A 22,624-nucleotide genomic window follows, 5' to 3' on the forward strand; every position below is an offset into this window, starting at 1 on the left:
TTGACATTTCTACATTTTCAAAATTCAGCCCTTATTTATCAACCTATTATTCTCATAAGATTTTCTTTGACTTTATCATTTTTTCATGTGAAAATACACACAAAATATTTCTAAGATAGTTATGTAAGTGAATGTATGATTGAATCAAGTAAATTCTCCACTGTTAAAAAGAAATAGTATCAGAAACACCAATGATTGAAATTTGGATAAAGAAATGGATTTTCTGTTTATGTGTGCTGCTTATGTTGGGGAAGCAGATGTTTAAGTGGATTTATCTGTAAATGGATTATGCATTGATATTACTGTCTATTCTTCCATTAAATACACTTGGATTGTGTATAATTATTTTTTCACTTCTGAGATCCAATAATTAATTTCTTAAAAAGATTTATTCATACAATATTAAACCTTCCGGTCTTTATTTTGTTGGTAGTAATAACTATATTTAATAATTTAATTACCAACATGATTAATTTATATTTTTGATATATTGCATTGCTAATTAAGATTTTACCCAACTTTCTAAAATCATATTGGTAAAACCAAAACACTAAATATCTAGAGTTTAATTCTAGAATAGTTTGAAACTGGAAGAATTCTTATGTAGTAATCAGAATTAAATAATGCACATTTTCTTTTTTTTTAGCCACTGGAAATAAGAACGTGGCATACATCATTCTCATGGCTGCAACTGAATTCCTGTTTCCTTTGTCTGTGACTGACAGGCTAAATTTATGGCTAACAATAGATCTGAGCTGTTTGTAAAAGACAGATAACGTCAAATGTCCATTTCTTCTTTCTTTGAGAGTGTGGGTTGTTCTTGATGACATGTAATGCATCTGCTGAAGTGAAGGGAAAAAATGCTTGACAGGCTTTAGGTTGTTCAATTACTTTTAAGTTCTGCAACTGACAGCATACTTTTAAAAATTGGCAAGATGTTGCTTTTCTTCTCATCTGGTTGCTCCTGCCATTGTTGGACTCTGTGTATGGATTTGGCTCGGGGTTAGTCAGAAGCTGCTTATACACAGACAGAATAAAAAAAACCACAAACACCACCTAACTATGTTTTAAATTAGTAGAATGGAGGAATGCCAAGGACTTTTCTTTGTGGGTTTTTCATGTCTATGTTTAACAAAACTTCAGTTATATCCTTCTTTAAAAGTTAAGGTAACTTATTAAACAGCATTATATAAAAGTAAGTTATGATAATGATAACTTTATTGTCACTTTGAATGTACACCAATCGGCATACATCCAAATGAAATTTCGTTGCATGCAGCTCTCAAAGGGTCACCACCTCCGATATATACTCCTTGTTCGGGGCCGCTCAAATTTCACATTGTCCATTTTAGTCTCTAGGGAGTGAACGATGGCAAACAGGACAGATGGAAATGGGGCTCCATGTGGATTAGCCCTCAAGTTAGCTTGTATTCTTTCCTTTTTCTGATCCTGACTCTTCCACCTTTTCCTTAAAGAGGCCTTGCTTCTTTTCACCCCTGGAGCACGCTGCCGCCGCCACCAACTCCTCCAAAAGCCTCTGTCTCTTCCTCTGGGCCTGCCGACAGCCTCATCCAGTTCCTTCGCTCCATAAGCTCCAGGTCCTCTCCTCTGCCTCCTCTGGAAACAGCCCTGATTTGCAATACAATCCATCACTGGGCCAGCAGTCAGATCTTGCTGCTGGTAGAACAAATTCAAACAGCGCCAACGACTTTTAACGGTCTCACCAGCAGTTCCAAAACAACTAGAAACTCGCCAGGCCAGCAAAGATTGTCGGTCGTATGTTACCTTAGTTCCACCATGTTGCTCAAACACATTAAAATCTTCCTGATCATGTGGCCTATAGCCCTTACTATCCCTCCCAAAACTATTCGCCTTCAAGAGCCAATGCAGCCGCAGCCATTCCAGGCGCCGCCATCTTAGAACAATCACCTGGTATTGTAATTTAATTATTTAGTTAGCCTTCATTAAGGTAAATAATGAATTGAAATAAAGTGACTGAGTGCACCCTGGGCATCAATAATGATGTAGAGAAACCTGTGCTGAAACAATGCTGTTTCTGGAAGTAGTCCACATTTCCCCATCCTTTTTTGTTTTCTTTTATATATAACTTCCATTAAAAGTTTAAATTTTAAAATTTTTAAAACAAGAAAATTTTGTTTTAAATTTTAAACAAGAAGATAAAAAGTAACACTAACTGAAAAAAAGAAAAAGAAATAAATGGAAAAAAGTAAAAAGTCCAAAAAATAAAAATTATTGAAGAAAAATAGAAAAGAAAGAAAAAGGATATAAAGAATTGACTTCTGATACTTTTTACAGAAGTTATAAGTACAAATATATTTTAACTTCTCTCTCTAAAGTTACATCATAGTACTGTTCTTCTGTGCTGTCTAATAATCAAAATCATAGTCAAAATCATAAAACAGGGACATTTTTCTCATTTTTACACAAAAATTCTTAAGAGGCTTCCAGGCATCAATAAATGTAGATAATGTCTTTCCTCTAATCAAAGAAGTTGGTTTTGTCATTTCAGCAAAAGCTGTCAACTTTACAACCAATCCTCCATAGAGGGTAGTGTGAAATCTTTCCAGCTCTGTGCATGTAGTAATATTGCCACAGTAATTATATATTGAAATTATTTTCCATGCACAGTTAGGAACAGTTTTTTCTAACTATTTATCCATTAATCTTAAAAGGAAAAGTTCCAGTTTCAATTTAATAATGGTCTTTAAAATCTTCTGTCAAACAATATATTTTGAATCAATTTTTAAAGCTTTTTTACATTTTTTTGTCCATTTTCTCTAGCTAAAAAGTAGAGTAACCAACAAAAAGTACATAATTAATTTTCAATTTAGGAAAAAATCTTTCAAATCCAGTTGGGTTCATTTTTTCAGAATTCCCAGCATAGATTTAGATATAGCTGCTGATAGCTATATGTTCTTCCTAATGAAATGGTGCTGCTTGCTAATGAGTAGTCTACCTCCATCTTATTTTAAAGTAAGGGTGGGATAATCTTTTCTTCACTAATCATTTCAAGCAGAACAAAGATTATAGCTAGTAGGACAAAATTCTAGTGCTGTTTGGTAGTACACGTAGATAGGGCTGCAGACTTTTCTTTGTTTTTTTTAAAACAAAGTGGTGGTTAAAATATTGGAGTGGGGACCAGAGAAGCTCAGGTTCAAGTGTCACCATCAATTCATGGAAATTTACTGGAAAGTTTGGACCATTTCTTATCTCTTATTCCAGCAACTTACTTGTTTGTTGTGGGGACACAATAGCAGTATTATGGCCATCACCTGGAACTCCAAATAGAAAGGCAGTCTGCAGTGATATACCAAGGTTGAGGAGAGGGAGTTGCCTTGGATACAGGCTATAAAGAAGGAGTGATGCCAAAGACAAAGGGATAGCAAAGGGCGTGAAACTGGCCACTGCTCCTGATGCACAGATAAGCTGTTTGGCAGTGATGACAGTGCAACTGTCCCTTTAACTCAGTTTTGACTCCTGGGAACTGTGTTTCATACAGCATTCACTGAATAATATTGTATAATCCTTGAGTTCCTCTTTAAATCTTGGAAGGCTGTGAAATTGACTTGAATTCACCTTAGGTCTACAGTTTCTTATTCACCAAAATTCTACCAAGGGATCCAATCCCATTAGCTTTCAGTAATAAAAGCCTATGTGATATCTTGAACACGAACAGTTTTTATTAGGCAAGGAAAGAAATAACAATCTCAATACCTTGGAGACTTTGAAAGTGGGTACTTTTAAAAATCCATAAGAGTATATTGTATTTTAATGCTTTGTAGTTTCTTCTACTACATTTCTTTTTTTTTAATGCCCTCATGTCTTTTGCAGGGTTTTGACACTTTATCCAATAGATAGAATTTTAATGCTACGTGAAACTATATTATTCTGAGTATATGTTTGCATCCTGCACTTTGACCAATAAGTTTTGTATAATTGCAGTCTTGCCAATGTATTGAGCTCTGAGCAACATTTTGTTGCAAATAAAAAGCAAGTTTCTGCAATAATATAATATACTTTTTGGATTGAATTATCTTTTGATTTGCAAACAGTTCTTCAATAAAAACTATGACATGACCAGAACTAAATAAACTGTTCAGCCTGTTTTATTGCAGTTGTAAGCATGGTAATTAAAATGGTGATTTACAGCTTTATTTGATATAGGTTTATGATCATCTGTAAACTGTTTCTGAGCACAATATTGAATACAAAATGCTGTCCTCTTAATAGTTAGAATTTGTTATGCAAAAAAACATTTATAACTCAATTCTGTATATTTGGGAGAGAAGGAGTGAAGCTAGCAAAGTGGCAATATATGCCAGTGTACTTATTTATATAACCATATTTTATTGTCTACTTCAGCTTGAATACTACAGCACAGTGCAATATGGTATCTTAAAATAATGAAAACAATATCTTCCAAATAATGATTTATAAAGATAAGATAGATCTACTAGCTGATTGGAATATCTTATTTTTACTAATTTAAGATGGGCACTTTTAATTTTTAATTTTTTTACTTGTTTTATAATTATCAGCCACCCAGAGTCACCATGTAAGGAAGATGGGCAGCTGGGCTGATTAGATTTGTCCCATGTTTGGGGCCTAGCAAGGTAAAAATAGTTAACAAGCATTTGACACATATCTCCCCTTGCTTCTCAAGCTAACAAAGTGAGAGAGATCCTGTGGCCTAGAGGTGAAAACAACTGCCTAATGTGCAATCAGCCCAGGTTCGAATCTCAGAAGGGTATGGCTGACTGATGAAAACTAAGAAGTTTGAAATGCATATCAGTCTCCCTTAATTCTTTGTTAGCAATTTACACACACACACACACACACACACACACACATACATATACATATACATATACATATACATATATATATATATATATATATATATATATATATATATATATATATATGGATCTTTGGTCATTCGGGTTTTGTCCCACGTAGAATTGAAGGTGTAAGAGCAACATTTCGACGGAATCCCATCCGTCATCCTGAAGCTGGTGGAAGGAAGCTAAAGCCACCAGCCTGAGGATGACGGATGGGATTCCGTCGAAACGTTGCTCTTACACCTTCAATTCTACGTGGGACAAAACCCGAATGACCAAAGATACACACACACACACACACACACACACACACACACACACACACACACACACACACACATATATATATATATATATATATATATATATATATATATATATATATATATATATATATATATATATATATATAAAATACTGTAGGCTGTGTAACCAATTTTCAACAACTACATAAAAAAAATAATGCCACTGAAATGTATCAGTATTTACTTGATTTGTTTTGCTTGGTTTATCACATTCATCTTCTTTTGTTCTTTTGTTCGAGGAATTAAAGATAGCATAAATAATTTTCCTTTTTCTCCTTCTATGCAGATATTCCTCACTCTAACCATAATCGTTGGCCTGGCACAACATACAGACCCATATTTTATCTATTGTGCAAAACTAGCCAATGTGATACTTACCACATTCTCTCTGACATTATTGTTCAATATTTGTTTATATTCTTTTAGTTCAAGTATTCCTGAAATAGTGGTTAGTTTATAGAAGATCATGCTGTGACACCCAGAAAGTTATTTTAATCCAATAAACTGTGCAAGATATGTTAAACACACCACTAACATCCTTTGTAAATGAAGCTATGCCGCTCCTGTGGGGATTTTAATTAAGTAGTAATTTTATCATCTACTATACAGTATCTTACAACCTTAGATAATTCTAGTACTCTCCATATTCTTTGGAAATGGGAAAATGGTGGAATTATTTTATAGAAAATGAAATATAGGATTATTTCTCAACCAGCAATTTCAATAGCCTAAACTTTTTGTAAGTAGTTTTGTAAGTGCTTGACTTATGACTGAATTGAATCTGGAATTATGGTCATAAGTTGTGGTAATTATTAAGCAGGTCACCACATGATTCCAACCAATTTTATGACCTTTTTTCTGGTGGTCATTAAACAAACTCCATGGTTATTAAAACTAATCCATTTTGTCCAATGGCCATTTTTTTGCTGGAAATTGGACAAAAATGTCAAAAACTGGCAAAAAAACAATGAAAATGATGGTCACCTATCCATGGGATGTTGGAAGTGGCTGTACATCCCATTTGGTAGTCAAGCAACCAAAATGCAATCAGATTATTGTGATAAGTGTGTCCTAACTCTGGAATAGGATTGTCCATCATATCTTCAAATGTTCGCTAAGCAACCTGTCGTTAAGCGAGGACTACCTGTATATATCTTCTTATTAAAAAACTAAACTGAGACAGAAACCAGCATTGTTGTAGGAACCCACACAACATACCCTGAAAATCCCAAAAGTGCTTCCTGAGCCCCAAAACCTGCCTCTCCCTGACTTGAGCATCTTCCTTATCTCAGTCATCAAAACTTAAGAATAAGCCATTTCTTTATCAGTTACAAGGAAAAATTGTCATATCATCACCAGCTATATTTATAATGATGACACAAATAATTTAGTTGAAAGAGATAAGACAGTTCCCCTTAAGCTTGAAAATACAATCACCAATGGCTTTCTTTCCTTTTGAGTTAAGCCAAATTAATATAGCTTCTCCAGTATCATCATTTCTTTACACTGTGTTTCCTCATTGTAAGTTAATATTTCAAAATTGATTATATGGTAATCAGCCCTTGGTGCTTTCAATAAGGATATTTATTTCTATTTATAGGATTTGCCCTTTGTTCTCAGACTTTCTACCCTGTTGTCCAGTTACATTTGCTATGGCAAAAGCTTTCTTAGTATTAACAACTAAGCTATTGGTAATTCTTCTTATGTTGTTGTCTCAATGAATGTATTAATGGTACTCATGATGCAAAGAAGTATTTTTGTTGTTGTTTCAGAGATGTCTTAAATCTTTAATAATTATCCCTGATTGTGACTTCATTGCATAAAGATAAAAGTACAATAGGCTGAATTATTTTTTTATGGCATTGACTTTTTCTTTGGAAGCCTGTAGTTCACCTCTTGCCTTTTTCATAATAAGCAACAATATTGTATTCCATTTATTGCTGACAGTTTATATTTTCTTTTATTAACAGAGAAAAATTTAATAAGCTGGAATGTTATCACCATAGAAACTGATCACAGCTAGCCTATAAAGAATACTTTTTTAGCTCTCCTTTATATAGTTGCTTTGAACTGTAGATGACAAAATACCTGATGTTATTAAAAAGCTGATACTTGTTAAACTGTTAGAAAATGTTCCTCACTTTTTAGTGAGAATCCTTAACTACAAACCTGGAAATAATTTTAAAGTGCATTAATACTGATGTGGACAACTTTCTAATGGCTGAGAAGTGTACTTAATTTTTTGGGAGAAAGGGTTGCAGCCAGGCAGTGATGCAAATTGACAAGACTGGATCTTATCAGAAAATGCAAACCCAGAATGTCTTTGTAAATATTATTTTGGCCTACTTTATAGAATCATTTTTATCTGTTTTGTGTCTCAAAATTAGTACTATTTTTTGTTCACACAGAATTACAATAGGCTCCAAGGCTTTTAGATTACTCTGCCTAGCAGAAGTTTCAACAAGGCACAGGCTATAGTTTATTGCCTAAGAATAGGAATAGGACCTAGGAATTTCTTGTTCTTCTTTAAGGCTTTAAGTATTTCTTAGGGTATTTATCTACTTATCTACTTATACATACAGTACATTTATTCTATGTATGTGTCTGTCTGTCTGTCTGTCTATCTATCTATCTATCTATCTATCTATCTATCTATCTATCTATCTATCTATCATCTATCTATCTACCTTTGACAATGTACATTTTTGCTCAGATATGAGATAATAAACATAATTTCAGATAGAAGAGAATATTTGTAGCTCAGATGGAACTATGTGTCCTTCATGCTCTCTGAGCTTGGTGGTTTTCTTTCAGATGGTTTTCTTGCTTAGTGTTTATAAAATTAAGTACTAGATATTTCAATAAGACCTTCAGCATTCAAATTAGGATATGTAAAATTTTCAAAGATTCTGAAAAATTGCTTATGAATAAAAGTATGTTCACAGCAGCCACAAGCAAAAATAATTTCTCAAAGATGCTGAATTGCTACTGAGGTGAAAATGTCTTAGATTGCTCTATAAGCCAGAGAATCTTTGTTTATATTGTACCTTTATTATTTTTACAAATTTCATGATTTTTCCATTTTTTCATTACTTTCTTTCAAAGAGATGATACTATTTTATTGAAATAGGTCTTATTATAACATCTGTATATAACGATTCGTGGCCCAGTACATCATTAATTTTAGTGGCAATATGGACTGCTGCCTTTCAGTTTGGTTGAACAAGGAAGCATAATGTTAAATACTGATTACCTGTAATTAAGGCAGATTGAAGTCATTAATGTATTCCAAAATGGATGATTCCTGATTAGATCCAATGGTTAATTTTTCAGGTATACAGAAATAATTAATATCTTGCTTTGCCTCACATTTTCATTCTTAACAAATACACAACATAGTCACTATGAGAAGCTGGCATATCAAAGTACAGTAAAATATTCATTGGAGCTGGCCATTATCCTGAAATAGGTATCTGCTTGCTCCAGCAGATGATATTTATCGCAATGCACTTCTTCAAGTGTAAACAAAATCATAGAAATCATAGAATCATAGGAAAAGTCTTTTAGCCCAACTGCCTGCTCAAGGCAGAACTCTTATACCAACCCAGCCAAATGGTTGTCCGGTCTATTTTTGAAAATCTCCAGTGATAGAGCACTCACCAACCCAGGAGACAAGCTATTCCACTGAGTAATTGCTATCACTGTCAGAAAATTTCTCCTGACTTCTAGATTGGATCTCTTTTGGCAAGCTTCCAACTGTTACTTCTTGTCCTGTCCTCTGGTGCCTTAGAGAATAAATCATCCTCTCTTCTTTGTGACAGTTCTTGAAGTATTGGAAGATAGTTATCATGTCCCCCTGTTCCTTCTCTTCAGTAGGCTAGGAATACCTAGGTTCCTTCAATAGGCTAGACATACCTAGGTCCTTTGTTATACAATTTAGTCTCCAGATCCTTTATCATCTTTGTTATTATTTTCTGTGCACTTTCCAGGGTCTCAACTTTTTTGTATCGTGGTGACCGGAACTGGATGGAGTATTCCAAGTGTGGTCTCACCAGCATTTTGTAAAATGGTACTATCACTTTTTATTGACTTGATGCTATCCATCCGTTGATGCAGCTTAGAACTGCATTGCCTTTTTTGGCAGCTGCACACCACCAACTCATATAAGTGATGGTCCACTGGAACACCTAGATCTCTTTCACAGTTACTACTGTTGAACCAGGTACCCTCTATTCAATGTTTATGCATTTAGTTTTGTCTACCAAATCAGAGGACTTTTGTGACCACTGAACTGCATCTTGTTAGATAGGACCCAAGTCTGTCAAGAGCCTTCTGGATCTTGAACTTATCTTCCGAACAGGTGGGATAAATGAAATTGTCTCTCTTGATGAATATTTTTTGTAACATCTATGGAAAAGATCTATTGGAACGATCTTATTGAGATGAATTGAACTTCCACCAAAGGTATAAAAAACAATCATGAAATTGTATTCCTGTATAGCAAATTGCAATGCTATTCCATTCCACCCTATACTAAATAAAATAAATAAAATAAAATAAATACTAACATGTCAGATTCTTAAGTTGCACTGCTTTTGTATGACTATAGTAAGGTTTGGTGAACTGGTTAGAATTTCATGTAAAAATCTGTACAGCAAAACAGCCAAGAGTTTTACAAGTCTTATTCAAGTAGTATTGTAGTATGCTCTCTGATTGTGAATAATTATATATTACAATCTTGAATTTTATAAGTAACATGTCCTTATTTGATGTTAAATATGCAGAAACCTGTGTGAACTTAAGATGCAGTGATAAGGTCTTTGAATAAATTGCTTAACCTCTGTGATTTGCCATCTGTAAAATGAATTGATAGGCAAACCAGAAAAATGAACATAGAAAAACTATTTGTGGATCATCAGGATGAAACTTCTCACAAACCATTGTTGTATTATAATTGCATTGAAAAAGGAAACTAAAATTAATGTTTGCTTCAGTGGATTTCAGTCATTAGTATACATAAAATGTATCGGCTTTGCTCTCTGATTGATAATCTGATGCATACTTATGTGCAAGTTCAGCACAGCATTGAACCAACATTTTCAAACATATAAAGTGAATACATTATACTACTATTCCAGCTATACTGCTGGAATTATGGCAACTAGACATCACACCAACTTCAAAACTCTTTAATTACAAGTCATCCTTCTGTTTATTCTAGAGACTTGGTTCATACGGAACTTCAAGTCAAAGTAAAGGACCAGGTCTCAAATGTACATACATACATACATACATACATACATACCATAAAGACAAGATTTGGAATAACTATATTGGCTTCTAATTTATTTCTGGGGCCAATTAAAAGTGCAGGTTCTTATGGAAAAAACCATGAGTTATTTGGGCTGATGATACTGGAAATAAAACTGTTTTCTTCAATATGAACTTACACAAAATGTATGTTAATAATACAAAGAAACATCCTGTTCTTTGTATTTATTTATTTATTTATTTATTTATTTATTTATTTATTTATTTATTTATTTATTTTATTTTATTTTATTTAATTTAATTTGTATACCGCCCTTCTCCCGAAGGACTCAGGGTGGTGAACAGGGCCATAAATACCAAAATAACCAAAATACAAAATTAAAAACAAATTAAACCCTAGTGCCCAAATGTAAAAATAAATTATATTAAAACAATAATTAAAACCCAAACCCATCAGACCAGGCCGGCTTGTTCAAACAAATAGGTTTTTAGATCACGTCGGAAGGAGCGAAGGTCCAGAGCCATCCGGAGCTCAACCGGTAAACGGTTCCAAAGGTCAGGCGCACCCACAGAGAACGCCCTCCCCCTGGGAGCCACCAGACGGCATTCTCCGACCAGTGGCACCCTAAGGAGGCCCTCTCTGTGGGAGCGCACTGGGCGGAGGGAAGTTGATGCCGGCCGCAGGTGCTCCCTAAGGTGTTCCGGACCCATGCCATGTAGGGCTTTGTAGGTCATTACCAGTATCTTGAATCTCACTGTATCTTTTTGGATTTTTTACATACAATGCACTTATTGTTTATATGATTCTATCTGTATATCTATCTAATTATGCCAGGGCTTTTCAACCAGTGGTTACGGGTACCACCTGTGGTACATTGGCACCTGGCAAGTAGTACGCGACCATCCTAGAAAAGTGGTAGCAGGGGAGGGGAATGAGCTGAACCGGTGGCAGCACTGCATAAGCCTGAGTGAGAGATGGCTGGAGCTGCAGGGTTGTCAGGGCTCAGCGGAAGTGCCAGGATCAGCTCCAGGCTCCAGCTGGAGCTCAGCACTGATCCTGGTGCTTCTGCTGAGCCCAGAAGAAGTGCCGATCAGCTGGAATGTTGCAGCATCTCCAGAGTCTTGTGATTTACATTCAGATGCTTGGCAACTGATTCATATTTATGATGGTCACAGTGTCCCAGGGTCATGTGAAGTGACCCAAACCTCCTACAACCACCCAGCAGATGAGGGGAATAAAAACCAAACACCCCCTCCACCCCACCCCCGCTGCCAATCCTCAACAGAAATGCTCACAACAATGAAAACCTCAGACAGGAGGAAAAGCATTGCCGAGCAGGCAGGCAGGCAGGTGTCTTGCTCAGCTGTGGCTTGGGGGGCACTTTTTTCAGTGCCATTGTAAATTTGTTGTAAATTGAGGACTACCTGTACTTCATCACTTTTTTCCTTTTTTTTTTTTTTGGTCGTCAAGTTTTTGACACCTTGCTAGGCGACTGGTGATACTCGGATGTTGCCATATCCTAAAAGTGGTTCAATGGGTGAAAAGGTTGAAAAGCCCTGATCTATGCCAATATATGCTTTTGCTCAGATATGAATTAATAAACATAAGTTCTACAGCAACAATAAGTTTTATGGCTCTGCGAAAATATCATGTAGTAGAAAGGCTAGATTTCCTACTATCATTACAAACTAGCATGAAAAATATTCAACAATTAGACAGAAAATTGGGAGCCTTTACCTTTATATGGATTCCTTGCACACATAACTAGTAGCACATTTCTTATTTTTCTGATAGCTCTATACCAGACGTGTCAAACACAAGGCCCGGGGGCCGGATCCGGCCCGTGAAGTGGTTTCATGTGGCCCGCGAAGCCATCCTGGAAACAGTGAGAGAACGGCCCCCACTGCCTTGGCCCTGGCCCAGAGACCCTCCTTCCGCCAGAGACCCTCAGATCTGTCCCACTCCTGCCCAGGCCCCCATAGGCACCCTTGATGCCAACAATGTGGAGCTGGCCATGCCCACCCAGTAGGCCATACGCACTCTAGCCATGCCCACCCAGTAGGCCACGCCCACCCTGGCCACACCCACCCAGCCCCTTGAGGGCAACCGCAATGCTGATGCGGCCCTCAGTGAAATTGAGTTTGACACCCCTGCTCTATACCTTACAAAATTAGTGTGTCAAAAAATTAGTTTTTATAAAATAAACTATTAGACATTACAGCATCCAGCCTACAGCATCCAAATTAGGGTATGTAAAAATTTTAAATATTCTAAAAGATTATGAATAAAAGAATATTCACAGCAGCAATAAGCAACACGGTGAAAAATTTCTCAAAGTGCTGAATTGCTGCCGAGGTGAAAATGCATTGTGAATTGCTATTCATTATAAATCATGATGTATGTATGTATGTATGTATGTATGTATGTATGTATGTATGTATGTGTGCATGAATATATGAATGGATGTCTATTTGTATCCTGACTTTATTATTTAAAAAAACAACAACTAAAATTAAAAGTTTAGGTTCTCATGGATAAAAAACACAAAGTGTTTGGCATCATGACACCTGAAATAAAATTCCTTCCTTCAATATGAACTTATACAAAATGTATGTTAAAGATTCAAGGCCATATAACATGACCATCTGCTTTAGAAGAAAAGTTGGTGAAAACCTGAGGCAAACCTTTATGCAGCACTATCCTGATTTTGAATTCTTTCTAGGTTCACCTAATGTCTCTGGAGTAAGAGGATTGATACAAACAACATTGTTCAGCCAAACCTTTAACAAGCTCCCTGCTACTGCTAAAATTCTGTTTTTTATCTGTTCTATGCTTCTTTTCTTTAGTTTTGGAAAAGTATTTCTCTGTTCTTGTCAATGTTCATTTTGAGCATGAATCTCATTGAATGAACTGATCCAAATAAAGAATCATTAAGATTTGTTTATTTGGAAAATTAACTCAAAGCATATAGCTATATATTTATGGTAAAGCAACAATTCTAAGGTACAGTAAACATACTTTTTTGGTATTTATTCTAAAAAAAAACCCAGATAACAAATTTGTTTAATAATCAACAGTTAATCTATGTAAGAATCAGGAGGAATGACATGTCAGATGGTTAAGTGGGCAAGCTGTGGCAAGCTGGGGACTGAATGCGGAAGGAAACAAATAATTGGTTGGTGTACTAAAATATTGAAACAAAAAAAGATCATATTGAGAAAAGGTTTTGTTATCTTCTAACTTTAGAACATTATGAAAACAATAGCATAAGATTGCTATCTTGCTGTTGGTCTCCTGTTCTCAACTGTCTTCCACCATTTGAATCTTTAGTAGGGCATGGAGAACTATATAGTTCCTACTTTGTGTGAAAAAAATTGGACAGATGAACTAAGGATTGCATTTAATATCCTTTTGTTCCAGTATAGCATTAATTACTAGGATGTTGGGAAACTGTAATGATGAAATATATATTTTATAGTGCAATTAGATGCACATTTATCCGGAAATTGATTTTACTGAGTGCAGCTTGCTTTCACATGCATAGGAATATATGTTTTATAGTGCAAGCCAATGCATGTCTATTCAAAAATAATTTCAGTGAAAATTTCTCCCAGATAAATATATACAGGAATGTGAATTAAATTATGTTTTGCCAGTTGTGTTCAGGGAAATATAACGGCTTGAAACTTAATCTTTCCGTTTCATTAGAAAAGTCGGGCTATTTTTGCCTGTTTAGCTCCCAAATGAGTGAAATCTGTGGAGATATTCTATGGATGTCTCTTTAGTTGAATTTCTGATTTATCTGTTCCTTCTTTGTTTTCGTTTTCAATTCATAGATAACATGGAGATGTAATGGGAAGTTCAAAATCATGCCAAATTATCAAAATAAAAAATAAAAAAATGCAACCCAGACAAATTTCAAATAAGGCAAATCTGAAATTTCAGAGCTAGACCGATATGTTTTACTCAGTTTTGTATCAAAATCAATTTATATTTATAGTCAAATATAAATATTTTGTTAACTTATTGTCTGTATACACACACCACCTAGTGACACAAACTAATGCCTCCTTTTCTTTCAGTCAAGGTAAGATCTTAGTGACAGTCTATGAACTACTTAAATTCAGGATATGAGAATAGTGATTTTTTTAAAATTTAAAATTTTGCTTCTCACCAGAAAGAAACAATAAAACAAAATAACAGAGGTTAATGAATCTTAAAGGTGCTATGTGTATTTTAAACATATCTTCTCCCCTGAGATGTGTCATTGGTTATTGAGAAATGATATTCTCTCAAGAAAATAAAAAGAGAGAAATAGAATTAACACAACAATAACTAAATGAAAAATTATTGTGTGGCCTAAAGAGGATAATTCCCCATAGCTTCTTGTACCATCAATTCTTAATAACTATACCTCAGAGAACTATTTTAAGAAAACATAGGTGACAAGAGAATCTGGGGATGGGAGCCAGGAATATCAAAGCATCTTATATAAACACTATTGAACATAATTATCCATTTATGTTGCAGTTGAACATGGCTTCTCTGTTAAAATGGAAAATTGTCATTTGTATGATGCCAGATTAGCTCTTTCAGCTGATAGGACAAAACCTATATTGGAGAGAAAAGACACCATTGCTAAACATAGTTTTTACATTATCTAAACTTTACATTATCAGAATTCTGTTATAAATAGGATTATAATGCCTGTTCCTCAAATATAGTTACACTGTCTTTAGATCCTTGCTCTTTTTCTCTTCATTTGCAGTGTAGCAATGACAGTTAGATATCAAAATCATACAGAAGAAATAGGTTAACCATGAAATAATGTAAATCAAGATAAATCAGCATGCTTATTTATTAAATGAGAAAATAACTCTGCCATGGTGAGATTTTTTTCTTCCATCTAAGAGTTATCCATCATTCGCAGAACCTTAATCACTACTAGCCTATTATTGTGCATGTTAACATTTGATCTAGCCTGCTTTGAAAGCTGGAATAGCATGGTGTTGTAAACACCAAAAAACTGACAAATGATATGATGTTTCTTATACATCTACCCAATTACTGTGTTTGAATTAAAATGATACCCAGTCTTCCAATAATTATCTTATTTTAAATATGAGCCAGCAGTGTGCTGCAGCTGCCAAAAAAGCCAACACAGTGCTAGGCTGCATTAACAGAAGGATAGAATCAAGAGCACGTGAAGTATTAATACCACTTTACAATGTCTTGGTAAGGCCACACTTGGAATACTGCATCCTGTTTTGATCACCACAATATAAAAAAATATGTTGAGACTCTAGAAAGAGTACAGAGAAGAGCAACAAAGATGATTAGGGGACTGGAGGCTAAAACATATAAAGAACGGTTGGTGGAATTGGGTATGTGTAGTTTAACGAAGAGAAGGATGAGGGGTGACACGATAGAAGTGTTCCAATATCTCAGGGGCTGCCACAAAGAAGAGGGAGTAAAGCTATTCTCCAAAGCGCCTGAAGGCAGGACAAGAAGCAATGTATGAAAACTAATCAAAGAGAGAAGCAACCTAGAACTAAGGAGAAATTTCCTGATAGTTAGAACAGTTAATTAGTGGAACAAACTTCCTCCAGAAGTTGTTGATGCTCCAACACTGGAAGTTTTTAAGAAGAAACTGGACAGCCATTTGTCTGAAATGGTATAGGATTTCCTGCCTGAGCAGGGGGTTGGACTAGATGATATCCAAGGTCCCTTCCAGCTTTATTATTATTTTTATTATTGTTGTTATTGTTATTAAGTGGTAATCCTCTAGCTAATACTAATAATACACCTTCCAATTTTCTTTTATTGTCAGGTACTGTGGGTAATGAGGAAATTATTACTTGCATTACATCAATAAGTTTGCAGTAAGACCCAAGCTGTTTTTTATCATATACTTTCGGGTAATAATTTATAAAAGGTATAGCTCCATCAAAAAAAAAATAGTAGATTAGAGTTTCATTTTCAATAAATCCAAGAGGAAAAACGAAAGTTAGTAGTTCTGGTTGTGTAGCCAATAAATCTATGTTGGAGTTTTATATAATTATTTTTTAAAATATATTTTATTAATTTTTAACATAATCACCTTAGTATTTGGTAAACAGTGTGTTGTCTGGGCTTATATTTAAAAGCAATCAATAACAAGTAATTTCTCTAATTCCATAATCCACATAGTAGCTTTCTTTGAATTTCTCTTTTTCCACTAATATTCTCTTTTATCAATCTTGGGTTAGTATATTTTTTAGTATTTTGGTAACAATTGAATACAAACATTTTTCTTGTATTTGTACAAGTAAAAACCATATCAATATAAAGCTTATTTTCTAATTGATCATCTTAATTACCTTGTCATAAATCATGTTTTCAGAGTTCTACTTAGATTTGATTTCCCCGCAATGTTCAAAACATTCTTACCAGTTAAGATTTCCTCAGTTAATTACAATTAAGTATTTAATTTTTTCCCCTCATACAAGCCATCCCAACAATTTTACATTTCTCATATGAATGTTTGCTGGACACCTTAGCCAATTTTGAACCAATCAATTGTTCCGTGTCCTGTGCTCACTGTTGCTTCTTGACCCGCATATAGGTTTCTCAAGAGACAAATAAGATGGTCTGGTACTCCCATCTCTTTAAGAACTTGCCATAATTTGTTGTGATCCACACAATCAAAGGCTTTAGCATAGTCAATGAAGCAGAAGTAGATGTTTTTCTGGAACTCCCTAGCTTTCTCCATGATCCAGCGTATGATGGCAATTTGATCTCTAGTTCCTCTGCCTCTTCGAAATCCTGGCTGTATTTCTGGTAGTTCTCGATCCACATACTGCTGGAGTCTAGCTTGTAGGATTTTAAGCATAACTTTACTAGCATGTGAAATGAGTGCAATGGTGCAATAGTTTGAACATTCTTTGGCACTGCCTTTCTTTAGAATTGGAATGTAAACTGATCTTTTCCAACCCTGTGGCCACTGTTGAGTTTTCCAAATTTGCTGGCAAATTGAGTGTAGCACTTTTCCTGCATCGTCTTTTAAGATTTTGAATAGCTCAACTGGAATACTGTCACCTTCACTAACTTTGTTGTTGCTCAGCTTTCCTAAGGCCCACTTCACTTCACATTGTAGGATGTCTGGCTCAAGGTCAGTGACCACCTCATCATGGTTATTTCTTAATTCTAATTTTAGCCTCTTTTTTTGGCCAAACATCTTTCCTAATCAGTATTCTCCATTGGACCAGAAGGTCTTCCTATAGTCTTGTAGATGTTGTTGTAAGTACAAGAGACAAGTCAAGTAAGATGTTTTTGTAAGAATGTTTTGCTCCTTCATATTCATTGAAAATCTTTTTCTTTCTTTCTCTCTTAATTTTTCTTATCATTTTTTGTCACTCAAATTTTTATAGTTCTCCTGATAGCTCTATAATCCATTTTGTCAAATCTTTTTTCTTGTCCTCAGACTTATTTTGCAATGTTGAGGTGTAGGTTATATTTTCCATGTTCAATATTTCCTGCAAGTTTCCCGGGTTAAGTCATAATTCCTTCCATCGTTGGGTTCCATCTTTAAATTTCTTTCCTCTAGGTTATGTTCAGTTGTCTGCTTTATTTGATGTCTCTCTCTTTTTATTTTCTGAGAGTTTTTTTATTGTGAGTTTAAATTGAAGATGTATTCATTTATATTTTCAAAGTTGTTTTTAATTACCTCGTGGTTTGAAGTCATTGTCATTTGTATTAGTTGCAGCATAGCATATATTTCCTCCTGGAAAGTATTTTTTTTTCTTGATATGTTCCTTCTGATGTTCCATGATAGCCAAATATCAATTTTTTCCTTTCTCTGCAAACAGCTTTAGAGTCACAGTTCAATAAATATTTATAATGTAATAAAAAATAAAATAAATAATGCAGGAAGATCAGGTTTTTTCCCCCTAAGGTTTATGGTTCTCGCTTTGTAGATAGCTTGAAATGTTTTCTCTTCTTTGTTGCAGCTGTTCTCTGTTTAGTTAAAACATTAAAAGTTACAAAAACAGGTTATCTTTTTCTGGGCCTTCTGCCAATTCCTGTATCAGAGCAAATACAATTGTATATTTTCATCCACCAGTAGATGTCAGCACCAGTTCATTTTTCAGTTTTCAAAACAAGCAATTACTACGTTCTTTTGTTTTCATCAATAATCTTTTGAAAAGAAAATCTTAACTAATTCCACCAGTTTCAAACTTATCCAGATTTAAGTCTTATATTCATTTCATTTCAATGTATTTCTGTCCCCCATAAAAGTTTAATTTGCCGCTTCTGTCTGTCGGTATTCTTAACCAGTTCCAAACATGTTGTTTGCAATTAAGCTTAAATTAGTGCTTTTTGGCTTTGGCTGTTTGTAGCTTGGGCTAGACTCTGGAGTGAAGCTAGCCTTTCTTCTGCTGGTTTCTGGAGGGCTCTCCCTGGATGGCTGGATCAAATGCCAACTTTCCATGGTCGGCAGGGCACCCCTTCTTTGTCGCCTCTCCGGGGCAGGTTTAGGCCCTTTTAGGGTCCCCAAATAGAAAAAAATCAGCCATAGGGCGTGAAGCCCCGCAATCCCTTGGCTGCTGTGCTACTGCACAAAACCAGAAGCTTTGCATTTTGTATAATTATAATAATCCTGTAATCCCAGAGCTATTCATCAACCTGAAGATTCAGGAATAGTATGGTTTTTTATAGCTTCCCTTGGGCATCTATTTGACCACAAATTATTGGACCAGAGGATACTATAGTCTTATCCAACCAACTGTTCTTAAGTTCTTAAAATTGTGCAGCTGTATATTTCATCTTGCAGAAAACGTTCTGTTTGAAAACTTTTCTTATTTGAAAGTATTCTTTCAAAACTGGGGACCCTGTTTATAAAGAAGAGGCATATTGTTGTTTAGATTTTTGGTTTTGATATGTGGCAGCTCCCAAGAGCTTTAGGGAATGTGACCATGATGCAATGAGATAGAGGATTTTCTCCCATTTATTGAAAAAAATAAAATAGGTAAATTAAGTCTCTTAAGGGAGAGGTTTGTGCCACTTAGAAGTGATTTGAGGAGCATGTAACGTATATATTTTCCATAATTGTTCTATTTATTCCTGCTATTTTCCTATTACTCATTTTGAAACATTGAAAGAGATGCTTTTTCAAAAATTATTTCATGGGAGGAAAGAATTTGGTAACATTTTTATGGATGGCATGTGATTTTTCACTTATTCAGTCACAAAGGAATGAGTGTTTCATGTTTGCATAATAGAAAATAACAGTATCATCCTCTACTAGCTTCAATTTAAAAAAAAATAAACTCAAAACATCACCAAGATAAATTGTTAAAGAGTTTCCGCAACTCCCTATGAATTAGATATAGAAGTTTTATTGTGGGGGGGAAGAAAACATTTAAAAAAATTGCAAAGCAGATTTTATCACCATGCTAGAAAAAAGAGAAACTATTATGAAATCCTAAAAGGAGGCATGATAGACTAGCTGCTTAAGAGATAGGGTGAATTTACCATAGTCTATCATAGTCTACTGGAGAGATTATGTATTCTGTGACAGGAGAGGAGAAAGAGGGCTGCAGCAACACAAATAAGAGGTTCAGGGCAAGCAGATGCATGCGTGTGTTTGTGTACACATGCATATATACATGCATACATACATACATATCTGCTCTCTCTCCTAATTCCTTGCCCTGAATTTATTGTATATACATACAGTGCTTTTTTCAATTTGGAAGAATGGCCAAGAGCTTTAGAAGTGAATCACATGATGCTATCTCTCTCAGAGATACACAAACAAACACACACACATGCACATTCCTCACAAAAGCAGAAGCTGTGATTTCCAGGAGAGGGAGATTGGGCTATGTGTGTTATTGATTTCATTTGTTTCCATTGTCTCTCTGTGTCTCTCTTTTGTTTCAGTGCTATGAGTTTTCAAAGGTTCAGGACCCACACAAAAGCCTACAAGTTGCTCACCCCTGCTCAATAACATAATAAGCTTCACCTTGACAAGAAAAGAAGAATCCTTTGTCTCCTCCAAGCAGGAATTGCCTTGCAATGCTTGTTTGTAGCTATCTAAAAAATCTAGTAAGATGAGTTTTCTGCAGGCAACAAGTTGGATATCTCATAGCCCTGAGGACATTATTTCTATTCCACACAGGCTGTGCTATCTAATTCCATATCCAATTCTGTCTTCCATTCATAGAAGACTTTCAAAAGACTAGTATGTTCAATTTGTTCAAAACCTAAGATTGAAGAGAATCAACTTTTAACTCCTTTGAGAAATACTACTTTCACTGTTTAAAAACCATAGTTCCTGTACTTTTATCAGCAATGCATCTTTTACAGCAGTGGCTCCCAACCTTTTGGGCACCAGAGACTGGTTCCATGGACCGGGGGTTGGAGACCCTGTTTTAGAGGAAACAAGTTACTTGAAATGCCACTTTGAAATAACTCTCAAAACCTTTTTGCCTCAATATGAACTTGAAACAGTAATTAGAAAAAGACCAGCTAAATTCATTAAAAATCATAATGAAGTCCTCAGATAACGATTTTTAAAATATTCACAACAGACAGTGATAGCACAGATTAATTTTAAAATGCACTTTCCATAAAATTGTACTAGTTCAGTAGGTCAGGAGTGCCCAACCCCCGGTTTGTGGACCGACACTGATCTGCAGCATGCCAGCAAGCAACCAAATGTCCATCCTTGGGATGTAGGCAGCATTCAAAAACACACGCCCTCTGGTTCACAGAAAAACCTTTCTCCATGGCACCGGTCCCTGGTGCACAAAAGGTTGGGGACCTCTGCAGTAGGTCATAGATGTATGAATTTTCTTATTTGTGTCTCAAAAGATTTGTGATTTGGCCAGACCCTTGATATATATCAGTGTTTTAAAAATCTGATCTAAACGTTACAAATCAATCTAGTGTCTTCCAGATAGGTTGCACAAGACACCCATAAATCCCAACAACCTACCCAATCTAGAAGATAATGAGATTTTTATCCTGAGCACATCAATTGGGGAGGTATGGCCTCAGTGGCTAGTTTATTCTCTGTATGATATATCTGGAATGTCAACATGTGATCCTGTTGAAAGAAATCTCTGTGATCTACTGAATGACTCTTATTCTAAGTCACCATACCTTGTGAACAATTTGGACATTGATAATTACCTCTGCTTAAAGAATTAATTGTAGGCAAAACTTTCAGAGGGATCATAGAATGTAGTATTGTTTTAAAATGATTTTATTCTCTTTTTTCCCTCCTCACAGATAATGAAAAAAATGAGTAACATCTATGAATCAGCAGCCAATACTCTGGGAATCTTTAGCAGCCCCTGCCTGACCAAGGTAGAATTGAGAGTGGCATGCAAAGGCATTTCTGACAGAGATGCTCTCTCTAAACCAGATCCCTGTGTCATACTGAAAATGCAGTCTCATGGACAATGGTTTGAGGTAGGTGTCCAATTATATATTTATTTAATATGCCCCCCTCTCTCTCTCATAAAGCATACTACACTTTCAAAAGAAAATGATTTGAATTCGCCTAAAGCCATACTTCCTCCTGAAGATGAATGATATTTTCTTATAATTCTTCTAGTGCTGGCCAAAAACTTAACTGAAAAGAATAACTCCCAACTGCTGCCCGGATGCCCAATTTTGTCTCAGGGGGCACTGGATCGTTTTGTCAGTGGTATTTCTGAGTGAAACTGTTATAGATCCATGCCTGTGTTGGCAGAAAACAATAGAAGAAAATTTGCTGTCTCTATTGCTAATTCTAGCTGGCCTTTATTATCTTTACCATTCATCTATCATTACTCCAGTAGCAAATGGTGGCAGGTATATTTTCTGTACTTTGAGACTATTCTGGAATGGTGTCAGAATAAGAGAAAATCTTATTTCAATACTAGTAGAGCTCATAATTATTTAAACTATTTCATTAATTGGTTGGAAGCCAGATGAAGGTAAGTTAATCGCTCTTCTCAAGGAATTATTGTGCTATGGCTAGATGAGCTGGCTGAGAAAAGCCAATATTTTGATCAAGGCCCTATTGGGAAAACATTGATTAGCGACTATGAAAGGAATATATGGTTAAGAAATTGGTTAATTGAAATCCAGTAATTTGCTTGGAAAAAAAAGAGAAGAAAATAAAATACCTTCAATATATATATAGCAGTAGA

The 22,624-nt window shown here is 35.2% G+C and overlaps 1 protein-coding gene across 1 annotated transcript in view; it reads left to right on the top strand.

The window, feature by feature from the left end:
- CPNE4 (copine 4) overlaps positions 1 to 22,624 on the top strand; it is a 236,256-nt gene that overhangs the window by 49,789 nt on the left and 163,843 nt on the right. Inside the window, exon 2 of the mRNA XM_081343255.1 lies at positions 21,717 to 21,899. Within this exon, the coding sequence (XP_081199381.1) occupies positions 21,720 to 21,899 (180 nt within the window). The 5' untranslated portion in view covers positions 21,717 to 21,719. The remainder of the gene's footprint in view (positions 1 to 21,716; positions 21,900 to 22,624) is intronic.

The sequence above is a fragment of the Vipera berus genome, assembly GCF_964194415.1.
Source record: "Vipera berus genome assembly, chromosome: Z".
NCBI lineage: Eukaryota > Metazoa > Chordata > Lepidosauria > Squamata > Viperidae > Vipera > Vipera berus.